This window comes from Pongo pygmaeus, chromosome 1 (assembly GCF_028885625.2).
Source record: "Pongo pygmaeus isolate AG05252 chromosome 1, NHGRI_mPonPyg2-v2.0_pri, whole genome shotgun sequence".
In the NCBI taxonomy this organism is placed as follows: domain Eukaryota; kingdom Metazoa; phylum Chordata; class Mammalia; order Primates; family Hominidae; genus Pongo; species Pongo pygmaeus.
The window spans coordinates 13559658-13577766 of NC_072373.2; the positions used below are offsets into that span (position 1 = coordinate 13559658).

Genomic DNA, 18109 nt, shown 5'->3' on the forward strand with positions numbered 1-18109 from the left:
TTCCTGTAATTCCAGCTACTCAGGAGGCTGAGGCAGGAGAATCACTTGAACCCAGGAGGCAGAGGTTGCAGTGAGCCAAGATCACGCCATTGCATTCCAGCCTGGGCGACAAGAGCGAGACTCCATCTTAAAAAAAAAGAGTCAGACTGATAGCAGCTAGGTTGGTTGGTTGGTTGGTTTTGAGATGAAGTCTCGCTCCATCGCCCAGGCTGGAGTGCAGTGGTGTGATCTGCACCCACTGCAACCTCCGCCTCCCAGATTCAAGCGATTCTCCTGCCTCAGCTTCCCAAGTAGCTGGGACTACAGGCATGTGCCACCACGCTTGGCTAATTTTTGTATTTTTAGTAGGGACGGGGTTTCACCACGTTAGCCAGGTTGGTCTCGAACTCCTGACCTCAGGTGATTCTCCCGCCTCAGCCTCCCAAAGTGCTGGGATTACATGCGTGAGCCACTGTGCCCAGCCAAGCAGCCAGTTTTTAATATCCTGCAATTTGTCCAGTCAAGAAGCTGATGTTAGGCTGGGCGTGGTGGCTCACGCCTGTAATCCTAGCACTTTGGGAGGCCAAGGCATGGGGATCACCTGAGGTAGGAGTTTGAGACCAGCCTGGCCAACGTGGTGAAACCCTGTCTCTACGAAAAATACAAAAATTAGCCACACGTGGTGGCGGGCACCTATAAATCCCAGCTACTCAGGAGGCTGAGGCAGGAGAATCACTTGAACCCGGGAGGCAGAGGTTGCAGTGAGCTGAGATCGTGCCATTGCACTCCAGCATCAGCAACCAGAGCAAAACTCCGTTTCAAAAAAAAAAAAAAAGAGAAGCTGATGTTTATAGTACTTACAGACTTCCTAACTACCACTATTTGTGTCCCCCAAATTTGTTTTCTACCCATTTTCTCATCGAGAGAATATTATCATAATCTCCTTCTCAACATCAGTGAAGGGCATAGTGTTTGAACCAAATCAGCATTGCCTTCTTCTCAGTGTTCACTCACCTTTGTCATTAGGTCATTTTCTGTAACCATACTGCCATCTTTTATACCTAAATTTTCCTAAACGGACTGGATATTCAGGCATCATGTATAGTAGAAAGAACATTGGGCCTAAAGCCCTGTGATCTTTGTTAGTGTCCCAGCTTCGTTATATACTAACTGCAGCCTTTTGACTAGTAACTTAATCTCTCCAAACTTGAGTTTCTTTCCTCCTCATTACAACCAAGATAATAGTACTCACACTTCTTTCTCAGAAAGCTGCTGTAAAATGTTTCCAGTGTTTGTGAAAGAAACTTGTAAACTGTAGCCGGGCGCGGTGGCTCACGCCTGTAATCCCAGCACTTTGGGAGGCCGAGGCGGGCGGATCACAAGGTCAGGAGATCGAGACCATCCTGGCTAACACAGTGAAACCCCGTCTCTACTAAAAATACAAAAAAAATTAGCCGGGCATGGTGGCGGGCGCCTGTAGTCCCAGCTACTCCGGAGACTGAGGCAGGAGAATGGCGTGAACCTGGGAGGCGGAGCTTGCAGTGAGCTGAGATTGCGCCACTGCACTCCAGCCTGGGCAACAGAACGAGACTCCGTCTCAAGGAAAAAAAAAAAAAAGAAACTTGTAAACTGTAAAATACCATGTAAATATACAGTATGCTGCTGCAACTGTTCCAGACTCTAAATCGTATGGACAGCCTTCTTTTTTGACTCTCTTTCAGTGAGAAGTTCTCTTACCATCCTCTGATTTCCATTACCTGCATAACACCTGCTGCCTTATCATGTGTCCTAAAATGTATCCCATTCCCTGAGCTCTTTAGAAATGGAGGAAGCTACTTAGGGGAATTTTTAGCAGTGAAAGCAAGAGGAGCAGTGCCTTGTTTGCATAACCCTCGATATCCCTGACCAAAATATTGTCACCATTTGTTTTATAGCTTACAGGAAACTGACAGAAGTAAGAATAAAGAGACAGTGAAAAACAACTTTACTAGGAACTTTAATAAGATTTTTTTTTTAGTTTTGAAACATCAGGCTGCATTAATCAGAGCCTTTGTAGGCAGATAGAAATATATATATCCAAACACAAACAAGTTATAACCATAAATCATGGCAAAGCTGGTAGTAATTGGAAATGAGTCTACAAAATAAGTGAAAACACAAAAACATATTATAGAATCAGTATGTCCCTTACTGCACCCTTTTTGGGATTATGATAAATTGGGAAAAACAGAGAAATATGTACAGTGGGAGTCAGATATACAATACATTTTACCTGTCAAAATACACTGACACAAATTTATGAGCAGATTTAACTCATTGCTGTCATCAGTAATCTGTATTTACAAACATCTTGACTTTCCAGTGAAAAGTGAAGAAAAACAAATGAAATCATCATCAGTATTAATTGAATGTTTTCAACGCAATGTTAAAGGTATAACATAAGCTTTCAATCAAATTCTTTACACCTTTAATTACTAGGCATTCCTTCTATTTAAGAGTTGGGTACTGTTACATTAGATTGGTGTGGTGTGAAGAGAGGACGAAGATGAACAAATAACTTTAAAGATGCTTTCCAATTCACTAATATATTTTCACCAGTACAAAGACAAGCATTTAGTCAAATTGTTTTTGCCAAGTAAATTGACTGTTAGTTTAGCAGATCCAAAGCTTGAATAAAGTTGTTTAAAATTCTAATTTTTATTTTTTCTAGCTTTATTGGGATAAAATTGACAAATAAAATTGTATATATTTAAGGTACACAATGTGATGTTTTAATACATGTATACATACATTGTGAAATGATTACTACAGTCAGGCTAATTAACACATTCGTCACCTCACATAGTTAGCATTTTTTATGTGTGTGATGAGAATATTTAAGATCTACTATCTTAGCAAATTTCAAGAATACAACACAGTATTATTAACAGTAGTCACCATCCTCTACATTAGAGCTCCAGAACGTAATCATCCTGCACAACTGAAACCTGTACCCTTTGACCACCATCTCTCCATTCCACACACATTACCAGCACTCTCAGCCCCTGGCTACTGCTACTCTACTCTCTATAGTTCAGCTTTTTTTAGATTCCACATATGAGCAGGATCATACAGTATTTGTCTTTCTGTGCCTGGCAGATTTTACTTAATACAGTATCCCCCAGGGTCATTTGTGTTATCACAAATAACAGGATTTCCATCTTTTTAAAGGCTGAATAATATTTCATGTATATAAAAGAATTTAAACATTGCAAAATTATTTGTATCATAATAGATGAAAATAAAGATGAAAGAACACTATCACAAGTCCTGTTAGCAAAACAAGATGTGATGACATTGTGTGAGACTTTGAGTCAAATGACTAACTGGATGAGAATACTATATTGCATTTTCATCTAGAGATACATTTCTAAAGATATATTTTTGTTCACCCATTAATTCTTTGATTTGAGAAAATTCAGCTAGGATATTATTATTATTATTATTATTATTATTATTATTATTATTATTTGAGACGGAGTCTCACTCTGTTGCCAGGCTGGAGTGCAGTGGCGCGATCTCGGCTCACTGCAACCTCCCCCTCCTGGGTTAAAGCGATTCTCCTGCCTCAGCCTCCCTGGTACCTGGGACTACAGGTGTGTGCCACCACACCCAGCTAATTTTTTGTATTTTTAGTAAAGACGGGGTTTCACCATGTTAGCCAGGATGGTCTCGATCTCCTGACCTCGTGATCCGCCCACCTCAGCCTCCCAAAGTGCTGGATTACAGGCATGAGCCACCGTGCCCAGCCAGGATTTTATTATATAAAGACTCACGCTCTGAGATTTCACTTATATGATCAATTTCATCATCATCAGTAGAGTCTAGAGTCTTGACGGCTGTGTGCCTTCATGTTGTGATTAGTCTCATAATTGTGAAACATCTTCCTCTGTCAGCTTTCTTGGTAGAAAGTGAAAAATTCTGAATTCTGCACCGTGTTCAATGAAAGCCAAAAGTAGACTACAGAAGTGGTGTCTCCAGCCTTCTTTTATACTTTCTTGAAAGATGACACTATACTTTGGATAATGCAATAAGAAAACTAAAAGATGACAATTTAGTTCACATATTAGATTATCCTCTTGGGAGATTCCATCATTCTCCCATTTCCTTGCTTGTTTGTTTGGTTTTTGCATATTTAGGAATAATTAATGAGTAGTGATGAAATAATTTTTAGAATTATGAAATTGCTAAATGTTTCAGGATACAGAAAAACAAGTCAGTTATTAAGATCTTATAATGTAACTTAGGTTGATTCACTGGATCCATATGGTAATTCCAAGACAGAATGAGTTTTATTCTGTGTATTTTTTAAAAGTGCATTTTCTCTTTGTTCTTTGGAAGACCTCCAAGAAAGAATAAAATTTATGAAGTATCAGTCCTTACAAATAGAACTACTCAAGAAAGAAACTGAAAACATAAAATTGGATCCAATGGATCCTTATTGTATAACGGGAGTTAAGAAGAATAAAGATCAGAGAAAGTCATTTTCTAAGGTAGCAGAGATGTGAACACACTTGTAGTGCAAGGGAGGAAGCCAGCAAGAGACAGCTTGAAACTGTAAGAAAAAGAAAACAAGGTTTCTGAGGAAGCCTGGGGATGAGGCAAGGCTGACCTTGAAAGCAGAGACATTTCTTTCTCTGAATCAGAAGACAGGGAAACATGTTGAGGTGCAGAGGAGAGAAGAGGAAGAGGTGTGCAGCTGGGGGTCTCCATCTGCTTAGTGAAGTGGTGTGGGGGAGGTGGGACAGGAGAGCAGTTGGGGACAGTTGCTGTGGACATGGTGCTCGGGGTGGGGGTCAGCTAGCATGGAAAAGAGGACCTGTCAGGCCACATAGAAAATTGACTCAAACCTGAATGGTGCCTCCATGGTTAGGACTGAGGGATTTTGTACCAAAGGCATAATCCCATCTTTTACATTCACATTTATCTTCTTTCTTCCCCTGCTTAACAATCTTTAGAACTATTAGAAGCAATACCTCTGTTTACATGTACCTGTTTCCCCACCAAAGACATAAAATGAGGAAAATAAAAGCAAAAAGCAAATAAATATGTGAAGTACACATACATTCACACTCAACCTTGGATTTAATCAATCCTGAATCATTTTGTTAAATTTATCTAAATATATATACATATATACACATACATCCACACACAGGCACGTATACACATAGACTATGCATTATAATATATTTTAATTTGGAAACAACATTTAGACATTTGGCTCAAAGTTACGGATTATTACTGTATCTGGCATGTTTCTAACTGTTTCAAGAAATGTTAACCTAACATTTTTGAGATTTAAAAAAAAAGTTGTCACAGTATTTTTCATTCTTTTATTTTATTATTATTATACTTTAAGTTGCATTCTTTTAAAACATGATAATCTTTGATTTGTCCTTTTTCAAAGGTGACTAGTTGTGCTTGGGTGCCTGACAGTTGCCAGCTGTTTACTGGAAGCAAATGTGGTGTCATCACAGCCTACACAAACAGATTTACAAGCAGCACGGTAGGTTCTGGGCTTCTGTGTGGGTAGTATGGGACTTTGTCAATGAGGGGAAGAAAGCCTTTATGAAGTATAATTCATTTTGCATAAGATTAACTTAAAACGTTTATACCTTAATCTTCTCCCTACATTAGGTCTTAAAATTCTTTAGGGTTTATTAGAATCATGAAAAATCTTGAAAACAATTGTAGTAGTCCTATTTTTTTTCAGAGATAGTATTTTGAGTTAGATCTGTTTTGTATTTAGGCTTTTAAATGACATTTTGGTGCTTACCTGTATTTGCGATATCAACCTGAATGCTTAGGAGTATACCGTAAGAGTCTATCAGTTTGAAAGCTTAGAAACCCTAATGTCCAACATTCCCATACCCTCTGGGTAAACTAAATGACAGCAAAATCTAAGTAGTCTGTCTGGATTTGTACCACTTACTGGAAGAAATTTTATTTTTCAGCCATTCACTGAACTCCCAGGATTTTGGAGTTGAATCATAAAACAGGGGAAAAAATAAGACAGATTATGCAATGCTTCTTTTAATTTACTGTTTTTTGGGGGGTTGTTTTGTTTTGTTTTGTTTTGTTTTTGTTTTCTGAGACAGAGCCTCCCTCTGTTGCCTAAGCTGGAATGCAATGGCACAATCTCAGCTCACTGCAACCTCCGCCTCCCGGGCTCAATCAATTCTCATGCCTCAGCCTCTCGAGTAGCTGGGACCACAGGCATGCGCCACCACGCCCAGCCAATTTTTGTAATTTTAGTAGAGATGGGGTTTTGCCATGTTGGCAGGGCTGGTCTCAAACTCCTGGCTTCAAGTGATCCTCCCACCTCGGCCTCCCAAAGTGCTGGGATTATAGGCGTGAGCCATCATGCCCGGCCTGTTTTTGTTTCTTGAATGAACTGCCTGTGGTGCAGTTGAGGATATGTGTCAAGTTTAGGTTGATAACTCAGTAATCATCATTCTGATTCGGAATTTTCACTGTGCGTTTTTTTCCATTATAATTTTCTTTATAGTATTAAATCTGTTTTACTGAGTGAAACCTGTATTTCTAGCATAGGGTGACTCCCAGGTTCTTCCTTTTCTTTTTTTTGTGTGTGTGTTTTTGTTTTTGTTTTGTTTGGTTTTGAGACAGAGTTTCACTCTGTCGCCCAGGCCGGAGTGCAATGGTGTGATCTTGGCTCAATGCAACCTCCGCCTCCCGTGTTCAAGTGATTCTTCTGCCTCAGCCTCCTGAGTAGTTGGGATTACAGGCTCACACCACCACACCCGGCTAATTTTTGTATTTTTAATAGAGACGGGGTTTCGCCATGTTGGTCAGACTGGTCTCGGGCTCCTGACCTCAGGTGATCCACCCGCCTCGGCCTCCAAAGTGCTGGGATTACAAGTGTGAGCCACTGTGCCCAGCCAGGTTCTTACTTTTTTTTCCAAGCTTATTCCCTTTTGAACTCTTGTTAAGTTTCTTTGCATGGTCACTGAGGTATAAATGTGACCATATTTTGTTTCTGTCTCTTAGTCTAAGGAGCCATTAAAATGGTGTAAACAGGAGTTATATGATCCAATGAGCATTTTAGGGAGACCACTGCAGAGCCTGCAAGGAGAAACACTTCCAAGGGCATGAGACTGGGAGCCAGGACACCAGCGAGAAGGCCACTGCAGTGATCCAGGCAGGAAGCAAAGAAGGGCAGGTTAAGGAGCCAGAACAGTGGAGTGTATGCTCTAAGAAAGGCCCACACCCAGGATAGAGGACCACAGAAGAAGGACATCCAGCCATCAGGGAGCCTGATAAGTTACACTTGAGCTGGATCCTAAAGGATCAATCTACTATAAGTGAAGGAAAGAGGAAAGAACATTTCAGGCAGAGGAAATAGTTTACACAAGAGCCTGGAATCAAAGGCATGGGGATTTTGGGGGGTGGCAAATACTTTTCTGTGTAGTTTAGAGTACAACGTGTTGGGGAAGAATGACAAAAGCAGGGCAGGAAAAGATTGAGGCCAGTGATGAGGTTCTGATATGCCATGATAAAAAGAATGCTAAAGAATATAAGCAGGCTGTGGTGGCTCATGCCTGTGGCCCTAGCACTTTGGGAGGCCAAGACAAGAAGATTGCTTGAGCCCGGAAATTTGAGACCAGCCTGGGCAACATAGCAAGGCCTTGTTTCTACCAAAAAAAAACAAAAATAAAAAAATTGGTCAGGCATGGTGGTGCATGCCTGTGGTCCCAGCTACAAGGGAGGCTGAGGTGGGAGTATCACTTGAGCCCAGAAGGTCGCGATCACAGCAGTAAGCCGTGATCACACCACTGCACTCCAGCCTGGGCGGCAGAGTGAGACCTGACTGAAATTGTTTTTAAAAAAGGTTATAAGCAGAGAATGTAAGTGTCGTAACTTTTTGAATGTCTCCTTTTATCACCTTTTGATTCCCAAAGGCTTAAAATGAATGTTAATTTTATAACATCTGTAATATTCACGCTGCCATTGCCTTTAATCTCTGAGCTCCCCTTTCTGACTTCCCCTACAAATCTATTCTAAACCCTGCTGCTAGGGCAGTTGTCAGCTTGTGCACTTGGATCATTTTGCACCATGACATGGACACCTTTTTTAAAACCTGGCTTTATCTTTTGCTTTTTATTTCCTTTTGCTTTTGCCAACACTTTGAACAGCCTTGTTCTTAGTTTTCCCTACTTCTCCATTTTTAATTGTGCACTAACACAGTATGCAGTACAGGTTTTAAAAAAAGGTTAAGCTGTCACTATAGGAGTATTTGTGCACAGGATAGCTTTGAGGAAGCGGATCAAGAGCATAGCTATTACAATTTAAATACTGCAAGACATACACTTCTTTTAGTTTTGAGGTCATGACACACTTGTGAAGGCTTATGTTGCTTAGCTTTCCTCAGTTATGTATTTGCCTAAAAGCAGATTTTTCAGCTAATTTTTATAGGATTTTTTTCCACCTAATTATTAGGTAATCAAATTATGAGATTAATAGTTACTATTAAACAATGCCAAAAAATCTAACTTAGTAGTGTAGTTTTATCAGTTTGTTTTGATGGGAGGTTACTTGGGTATTTGTAGACATTGTTGTTGCTTTTTCCCAGGGATCATGTTGCTATTCTGGCATCTCTAAGGTTGTGGTTCTGACCCTGAGCTTGTGAGGTTAGCAGGAGACACCTCATGTTCACTGGTTTCTGTTCTTTGGTTTTCCTGACCCACTGAATGCCATGGTTTTAAAAGTGTTCATGTCCTTTAGATTGTCTTCAACACAGACAAAAGGTGGGCCCCCAACCAAGTGCCACATAGGATGTGGCCAAATCCTTGTTTGAAAATGCTTTCAAGGGGATCTTATGAAATACCTTCCTTAGCTAGTAAGCATATCTAGCTTTGAGCACCATAAGTTTCTGTTGAAGCACCCAAGATAAAGTCTTCTAAAATGCATCCTAGGTAATGATGAATAAGTTGACTTGTTATGTGGGATTGTAACCTATAAGCCATTTAAATGTTAGAGGAGAATATCTTCTAAATATGATAACTGATTTTAAAATAGTTGCTGTCGGGTTATTCTGTCACTAAGTAGGTAACGTGTCCACATCATCTTCGTATAAGTGAACACCTATATATCTGTTCTCTAACTTGAGAGTGGTAGAAGAATATGTATGCAGCTTATACAAGGTAGTATTACTTCGTTCAAGAACAATATTTAAAAGAAGGCGCCAGCACAGGACACCTGCTCCACCCACTGGAAGTTATTTTCTGACCCATCAGTGAATTGTCTAGTAATATTAGCCTTTGCAGTCATTTCAAAGTGCAGAGTTTATTTAAAAATTATCAAATACTGCTATTAGGAGCCCTATGTTGTGTTTACCCATGACTGTTACTCATTTCACAGAGTAAAAGGTGGAAAATAGGTCAATAAATCTGTACTCTATGTTTCTTCTGACATATTTTTTACATTAATGAATGGGATTGACTGTGGTCAGTAGGAGAATGACCTAAAACTTTAGGAAAATATTGGCCCAAGGAGACCAAACTTGTAACTTAACAAGTAGAACACTAACCTCATTTTAGTTTTGATGTTGAAGTAACTCACTAATCTGTACTCAGTGAATTGGAGATAGTTGTTCTGTTTAAAATTGGGACACTGAAGAAAAACAAAGCATGTGTGGAAAAAAATAAAATAGAACTTCTAGAAATGACATAATAGAAATAATAGTTAATATTTACTGACTGCTTACTTTGTATTAGGCATTGTTCTAAGCTCTTTACAATTTCTGATGTATTGGTTTTTGACTCAAGTATCTTTATTTTTCTCTATATTCTTTCATTAGACTACATTTCTATGGTTTTAACTATTGGCCCTAAGCATAAAACAGATGTGAGGATGATCTTATTCTAAGAGCTGTGCATTGTGTTCCAGCCCCAGGTTGTCTGCTACTTTCCTTCCTTATCTCCCAGCTGGCTCGTGGCCTCTCCTGCATCAGTAGTGCCTGCTGTGGGCTTCCTGAGGCTGCACAGCATGCTTCTCATTGCTTGTCCGCCGCATGCTTCTCTGGGGCTTCCTCTCCATGTCTGCCAGCAGCCTGTTGAGCTAAGGCACCTTCCCTTTCCTTGTTGCTCTTTTCTTTCTCCACTTTGTTCTTGGGCACACAGGGTCTTGGCCCTGTTGCCCATGCTGGAGTACAGTGGCACAATCACGGCTTACTGCAGCCTCAACCTCCCAGACTCAAGTGGTCCTCCCACCTCAGCCCCATCCCCGACCCCCTACCAATAGCTGGGACTACAGGCACACACCACCATTCCCTACTACTTTTTAAATTTTTTTCTAGAGACAGGCTCCCACTATGTTACCCAGGCTGTTCTCGAGCTCCTGGGCTCAACGATCTTCCTGCCTCAGCCTCCCAAAGTGCTGGGATTACAGACATGAGCCACACATTAAATCTTAGTAATAACCCTTTGATGCAGGTTTTGTCATTATCTCCATTTTTACATGAGACTACTGAAACACACAGTTAATCCTTCTTGTAACCTGCCCAGCGCGTCACAGCCAATTCATTGGAACAGCTAGTTAAGCAGCAGATTACAGAATTAATGAACTGAAAAAATTTACACAGAATATAAAATAGAAAGATAAAGAAAAAAAATGAGGAAAGAAGGGATATGAGGGCTAGAATGAGAGCATCCAAATGTGATGAGTAGTTACAGGATGAGAGAAGGAAGAAAGGCCCAGTGTGAAGACATGATGACTGAGATTTTCCTACAATTAAAACTTGAATTTTGGATTAAAGAATCACAGCAATGCTTGGCAGGATAAATAGAAATGAGTCAAACCTGTCTCCTCCAGATGTCCCCCTGACCATTGCCCCAGCTCATTCCTTTGCATCCTGCCTGGGTCCCTATATTGACCTTCTCACTGGTGTCCTGGCTGCCAGTCTCATGTCCCTGGAAGTTGAGTCTCCTTGTAGGCTCTAATGATGGCCTTCCTAAAATGCCGACTGCATCACATTAGTTCTGCCCCAGACACTTCAGTGACCCCTTATTGCTTGGGGGATAAAATGTAGGTTGCTAGGCATCACACACCAGGCTCCGTGCTCTGACCCCTCTCTGCCTCACTGCCCCCTCTACCTCACCACCACATTTCTTCCTGCTCCCTACCTACCCTGCTCCCAGTAACATTGGCAATGCCACTTTCTCTCATTTCTCCTTTCCCTCACACATGCTGTCTTCTTAGCCCAGAGTGCCCTTCGACAGCCATTTTTCTTTGAGTAAATTCTGCCAGTTCTTCAAAACTTCAGTTCATATGCCGTCTTCCAGGGAATCCCCCTTTCACTCCCTGTCCCCAGTCTGAGGAAGCGACTTATTTGTGGGTCCCCGGAGTTCTTTGTGAAAATCATCTTTGGTAGCCCTCACTCCTTACTGCCATGGAGCTCCCAGAGGGGAACTCTGTATCCCCAGCTCCTGGTTCAGTGACAGGCACACAGTAGGGGACACTCAGCAATGTTTGTTGGATGCATAAATGTATGGGTTGCCTTCCACATTATCTCTCTCTCTCTGTAATATGAAAATCACTTGTAGGCCAGGCGTAGTGTCTCACGCCTGTAATCCCAGCACTTTGGGAGGCTGAAGCAGGAGGATCGCCTGAGGTCAGGAGTTCGAGACCAGCCTGGCCAACGTGGGGAAACCTCTTCTCTACTAAAAATGCAAAAATTAGCCAGGTGTGGTGGCAGGTGCCTGTAATTCCAGCTACTCAGGAAGCTGAGGCAGGAGAATCACTTGAACCCGGGAGGTGGAGGTTGCAGTGGGCCAAGGTTGCACCATTGCACTCCAGCCTGGGCAACAAGAGCAAGACTTCATCTCAAAAAAAAAAAAAAAAGAAAAAAAGAAAAAAAAAAAAAAGAAAACCACTTGTGTGTCCTTATTAAAAATATCCATGGGCCAGTCACAGTGGTTCATGCCTATAATCCCAGCACTTTGGGAGGCCTTCCCAGGTGGGAGGACCACTTGAAGCCAAGAATTTGAGACCAGCTTGGGCAGCATAGCAAGAGCCTATCTCCACAAAAAAAAAATTTAAAAAGTAGTTGGGCATGGTAGTGCATACCTATAGTCCTATTACTCAGGTGGCTGAGATGGGAGGATCACTTAAGCCCAGGAGTTTGAGGCTACAGTGAGCTTATAATCACACCACTACACTGCAGCCTGGGTGACAGAGCGAGACCCTGTCTCAAAAAACAAAAATAAATAAACGAAACTATGATCATGGCCGATGGCCAACAAGAGATTTCCTGTTTCTTAAAAAAGTTTTTCAGAATAATCCTCCCCTGAAACAATGAAGAGTGGATAAAATATATATACAAAAATATATCTTTATAAAATATATCCATGTTTTAATATAACTTATATGTGTATATTTTAATATAATGTAAACATATAATAAAATATATTTTTATTCAGTCTTAGTTGTGCGTATATATATTTTTATATATATTCATGTATATATATTTATATATATTCGTATATATTTATCTATATATTCGTATATATATATTTATCTATATATTCCTATATATATTTATATATATTCGTATAGATATATATTCGTGTATATATATTTATATATATTCATATATATATTTATATATATTCGTATATATATATTTATATATATTCGTATAGATATATTTATATATATATTCGTATAGATATATTTATATATATTTGTATAGATATTTTTATATAGATATTCGTATAGATATATTTATATATACATATTCGTATAGATATATTTATATATACATATTCGTATAGATATATTTATATATTCGTATAGATATATTTATATATTCGTATAGATATATTTATATATATATTCGTATAGATATATTTTTATATATATTCGTATAGATATTTTTATATATATATTCGTATAGATATATTTATATATATATATTCGTATAGATATATTTATATATATATATTCGTATAGATATATATATTCGTATAGACATATTTATATATATTCGTATAGACATATTTATATATATATTCGTATAGACATATATATATTCGTATAGACATATTTATATATATATTCGTATAGACATATTTATATATATATTCGTATAGACATATTTATATATATATATTCGTATAGACTTATTTATATATATATTCGTATAGACTTATTTATATATATATTCGTATAGACATATTTATATATATATTCGTATAGACATATTTATATATATATTCGTATAGATATATTTATATATATATTCGTATAGATATATTTATATATATATATTCGTATAGATATATATATAGAGAGAGAGAGAGAGAGAGAGAGAGAGCCTTAAAAGCATTGAAGATCTGACAAGCTAGTAAGAAAATACCAAGCCAGAGAGGTAAATAAGCAGGGAGGAGCTTTAGCCCTGAGGACACTGTCAATCCTGAAACACTGACACTGTCCTCGGACAGCCTCTGTGGAAGAAATGGAAAACAGCACCCAGGAACTAAGCAAGCTGGGGAGTGCCAAGAGAGCCCGCCTCCAAAAGGCTGGTCCCTAACCGGCTGCTCTCTCAGAATGAAAATGAGTTGCATGGGAGAACCCTTGCATAGAGTTATATCCTGGGCTGGAATTCCCTGGTTTGTCTAGGATCCTCAAAGACTTCACTTTGCGTTAAGGTGGCCCCAGGCTGGTGTGGTGGTCGGTGTCATCTGGCAGAAACAAGGAAGTTACTTGCATTCTGTTCCACAAATAGAGGAATTCCTACAAGTAAATGTTTTAATGTAGTGACAAATACACAAAACCAGGCACAAAAAAATACAGCTAAGAAAATAAATTTATGAAAAAGTTAAAAGTTATAATAAAATAAATATCATTTAAAGCAACCTTGATTGCCACTTGAAACTTAGGAAATTTTCAAAGATTTAGAGTGGGGCCAAATCACAAACTCAATGCTGTGGAACCCAAGCAGAAAAGGAAGGGGCTCAGGTCCTTTAGAGCAGGGAATTCCTTGGTCCTACGTACCTCAAAGCATGATCTGAAATGGTTTATGGGCATATCTCAGTGGCTCTGCAGACTTCTGGCTGTGGAGAGGGTCACAATCTGAGAGCCAGAATGGATCTAAAGGGAGGGCCCAGGGATCCAGGCCTACGACTCTTGCTCTTGTTAAAAGCTGATCTGGTCGCTGTGATTGTTTTCAGGTGAAGGTCACATGCCCTAGCTAAACAGGCAGTTGCTACACAGCTCAAGCCAGTCGTTCCAAGGAATAATGTGAGCCTGGTATTGCCTGGTCTTTTGATTCTCTAAGTGTAAAATATGTATTTTTATGTATATAAAAATATGTAACCGGACTACATAGCAGCTAAGATAGATAGCTATACCTAATATATCAACACAGATATATTTCAAAAACTAGTGTTTTTGAGAAAAGGCAAGATGCAGAAGATACCTAAAAAATAATACCATATATTTAGAATTCATAAATATGAAATACAATATAATACATATATATATTATATAGTATGTTGTTTATAGCTATAGTAACATAATAGAAGTATAAAAACTTACATAGGAACATAAATACAAAATTTAGGATAGTAGTAACTTCTGACGAGAGAGGAAATAGGATGTAGAACAGTACACAAATTATATGTACAATGTTTAATGCTTTATTTAAACAATAAATTGATAATATAAAATGTTAAGATTTGTTTAACTGGGTAGTTAGTATATAGCTCTTTATTATACTTATTCTTTCTACTTTTCTATATTTTTGAAGGGGAAATATTGAAATGCTTTATGATAATAGTTAACCTAACAAAGCAAGAGTCAAACCCTGTGTGGACATCTAGTATCCGTGAGCCAATGTGGCCTTCAGAGCACCAGTTTGCAAGCTTTGGTTTAGAAAGTCAAGCCATAACTGCTGGGTATCGGTAGCATTAGGGCCCATTACCATTGGTAACATCACCAATTTGTATGACACCTTCTGAAAGTACGCTGTCAAGAACTATAAAATTATTAATATTCACGAACCCACTAGGAAAATTTTGGAAATTTTAGCAGAGACAGGGTTTCACCATGTTGGCCAGGCTGGTCTCGAACTCCTGACCTCATGATCCACCCGCCTCGGCCTCCCAAAGTGCTGGGATTATAGGCGTGAGCCACTGTGCCCAGAATTTTTTTTTACAGAAGCATTTCTTCTTAAAAAACTTTATTTATTTCCCAAAGGTCTGCCCTCTAATCTACTAAAAACCTTTTATACATGAAGAATTGATGGTATTATCTATAATTTGAAAAAAATAGAAACAATTTTAAATGCCTGTCAATGAAGGATACTTGTAAATTATGGTGTACTAACTGTATAGAATATTATAACACCATTAAAAATTATTTTGAAGACAATGTCAAAATTGGAAAATGCTTATAGGAGAATATGTAAAATATAAAATAGGAAATTTTTATGTGGCAATATTACAACTATAAAAATACATGTATATTTGAACAAAGATTGGAAGAATAGACAAAAATGAAAAGCAGGTAAGTTGAAATTATGAGGAATTAAAATTTTTTAAATTTCTTTCTTTGTTTTACTCTGAATAGGATTGAAGAATGATATGTTTGAGAAGACCATTTGAGTCACTTTGGTTGTTTTATTTTTGAGATACTATACTAGAATACTTTTTGTTGTGGTTTTTATCTTACACTTAATTTTAAAATTTCAGCCATCAGAAATAGAAATGGAGACTCAGATACATCTCTATGGTCACACAGAAGAGATAACCAGCTTATTTGTTTGCAAACCATACAGTATACTGATAAGTGTGAGCAGAGACGGAACCTGCATCATATGGGATTTAAACAGGTACAGAAGAAGGTCTCCAAATCAAACATAGCATTTTTAATATATTCATTTTTACTATATGAAATGGAAAAACCAAAATAATATCTTTATGTTATAATCATTTTAACCATGAAACACATGCTTAAAGGTAGTAAGATTACCTATTATATTTTATTGAAGTCATACAATCAGATAGGAAAACATGTATGCCTTATAGGTACATAGACTGAGAAAAAATTACAAAATAAGAGAAGGTAATTATATTTAATGATCATATACAAATTCATGTCTTTTGTCTTTCAGGTTATGCTATGTACAAAGTCTGGCGGGACACAAAAGCCCTGTCACAGCTGTCTCTGCCAGTGAAACTTCAGGTGACATTGCTACTGTGTGTGATTCAGGTAAGCTTGCTCCAACCCAAAGCACAGGGCTGGCTGGTGCTCTAACAGCGCATTTGGCCAGTGGCTACCTCCTAGGTCGAGCCATTCTCTCAGGTCCCTGCCAGATCTAAATACTTTGGTAACAGCATGTACATGTATAAAAATATAATATGGTCCAAGACTGAGTTCATCAATTTAGGCCTCAGCTTATGCAGAAGTTAGTATTGTCATAATTTAACTATTTTCCTGATACATGTAAAATTGCACTTGAGTACATGTTAAGCGAATTATTGTTAATTTTTTCAGTTTTGTTGGTTTTGACTTTTCTCCCCTTTTTTGCTTCTGCTTTGTAACTATTAACTTTGTTACCTTCCTCCTGTGAAAGAACAAAATTTTAACAAATTGAGTTGAAAAATTGAATTAGCTTTTATTAATGATTCATGAATCAGGCAGCATTCCATCTATGAAACAGAAAGGTACCCCAGTGAGCTGAGCAGAGGAGGCAGGCTTCATAGGCAGAAAAAGCTGAAGAAAGCAGAAACAAAGAACAAAACTCAGATTGATCATTCCACAGTTACTTTCCTTAGAGGATTAAAGCAGAAGGAACTTCCTTATCGTACCAGCTCAACTTGAGTGATCCCCTATCATTGATTGCTGTGAATCTCCTGTTTTTTGGAAAACCAGCCCATTTCCAAGTTCAGTTTGATTATGTGTCACCTCACACAAGTGACTACTCCATTCTTGTTTGATCTGGTATGTTAGGGCCTAGTGCAGGAGCTCAGTCTAAAACATTAGCCTCCCGTAAATTTTATTTAACACTCCTGACTAAATGAAAAGCCTCAGCAGATGACCAGCTTGAATATATGTCTCCCAGGTTCAGACAGAGAGCAACAGTATAGAATAATAAATGGAAGTATAATTTGCCTTAAAAATTACATGACAAAAATATATCACCTAATCAAGAGTCTTTTGTTGTTGTTGTTGTTGTTTCATATATACATGTTAAGAAACCAATGCATCCAGCAGAAAAGAACAGTTGGAAAATTCATGAATTTTCTGTTTGCATTTCTATTTTTAAGGGTCTTAAGAGGCAAAGGATCCTTTGAAAAACTGTTTGCTTCTTTCTGTCCATTCAGTGTTGGACATACCTATAGTGGCTAGTCCTCTATCCTTTGCTTGCATTTTTTACATTGTTTCTTTTTTTCTAACACAAAATGTATGGTGTTTTTCCAGACACCAACCAATTCTCTGACACCAACTGGGTGTCCAACCGTGCAGTTCAATTGTGACACTAGAAGTTTGCAAATTTGGAGGCTGCCATGAGCCCCACCCTCAGGTTCAATAATTTGCTAGAATTGAGAGGTGACAGCGTGCTGGCAGTGCTCACAGCCCTCGCTCGCTCTCGGCGCCTTCTCTGCCTGGGCTACCACTTTGGCGGCACTTGAGGAGCCCTTCAGCCTGCCGCTGTACTGTGGGAGCCCCTTTCTGGGCTGGCCAAGGCTGGAGCCCACTCCCTCAGCTTGCAGGGAGGTGTGGAGGGAGAGGCGCAAGCGGGAACCGGGGTTGCGTGCGGCCCTTGCGGGCCAGCTGGAGTTCCGGGTGGGCGTGAGCTTGGTAGGCCCCGCAGTCGGAGTAGCCGGCCTGCCCTGCCGGTCCCGGGCAATGAGGGACTTAGCACCCGGGCCAGTGGCTGCGGAGGGTGTACTGGGTCCCCCAGCAGTGCCAGCCCACCGGCGCTGCGCTCGATTTCTCGCAGGGCCTTAGCTGCCTTCCCGCGGGGCAGGCCTCGGGACTGCAGCCCGCCATGCCTGAGCCTTCCCCCACCTCCGTGGGTTCCTGTGCAGCCCGAGCCTCCCCGACGAGCGCCGCCCCCTGCTCC

At 39.3% G+C, this 18109-nt stretch overlaps 1 protein-coding gene across 1 annotated transcript in view; it reads left to right on the forward strand.

Annotated features, from left to right (window-relative positions):
- The window catches only part of LYST (lysosomal trafficking regulator), a 213551-nt gene that overhangs the window by 179553 nt on the left and 15889 nt on the right, over positions 1-18109 (forward strand). The window contains exons 48-50 of the mRNA XM_054448938.2: positions 5429-5527; positions 15732-15871; positions 16154-16251. Coding sequence (XP_054304913.1) covers positions 5429-5527; positions 15732-15871; positions 16154-16251 — 337 coding nt within the window. The remainder of the gene's footprint in view (positions 1-5428; positions 5528-15731; positions 15872-16153; positions 16252-18109) is intronic.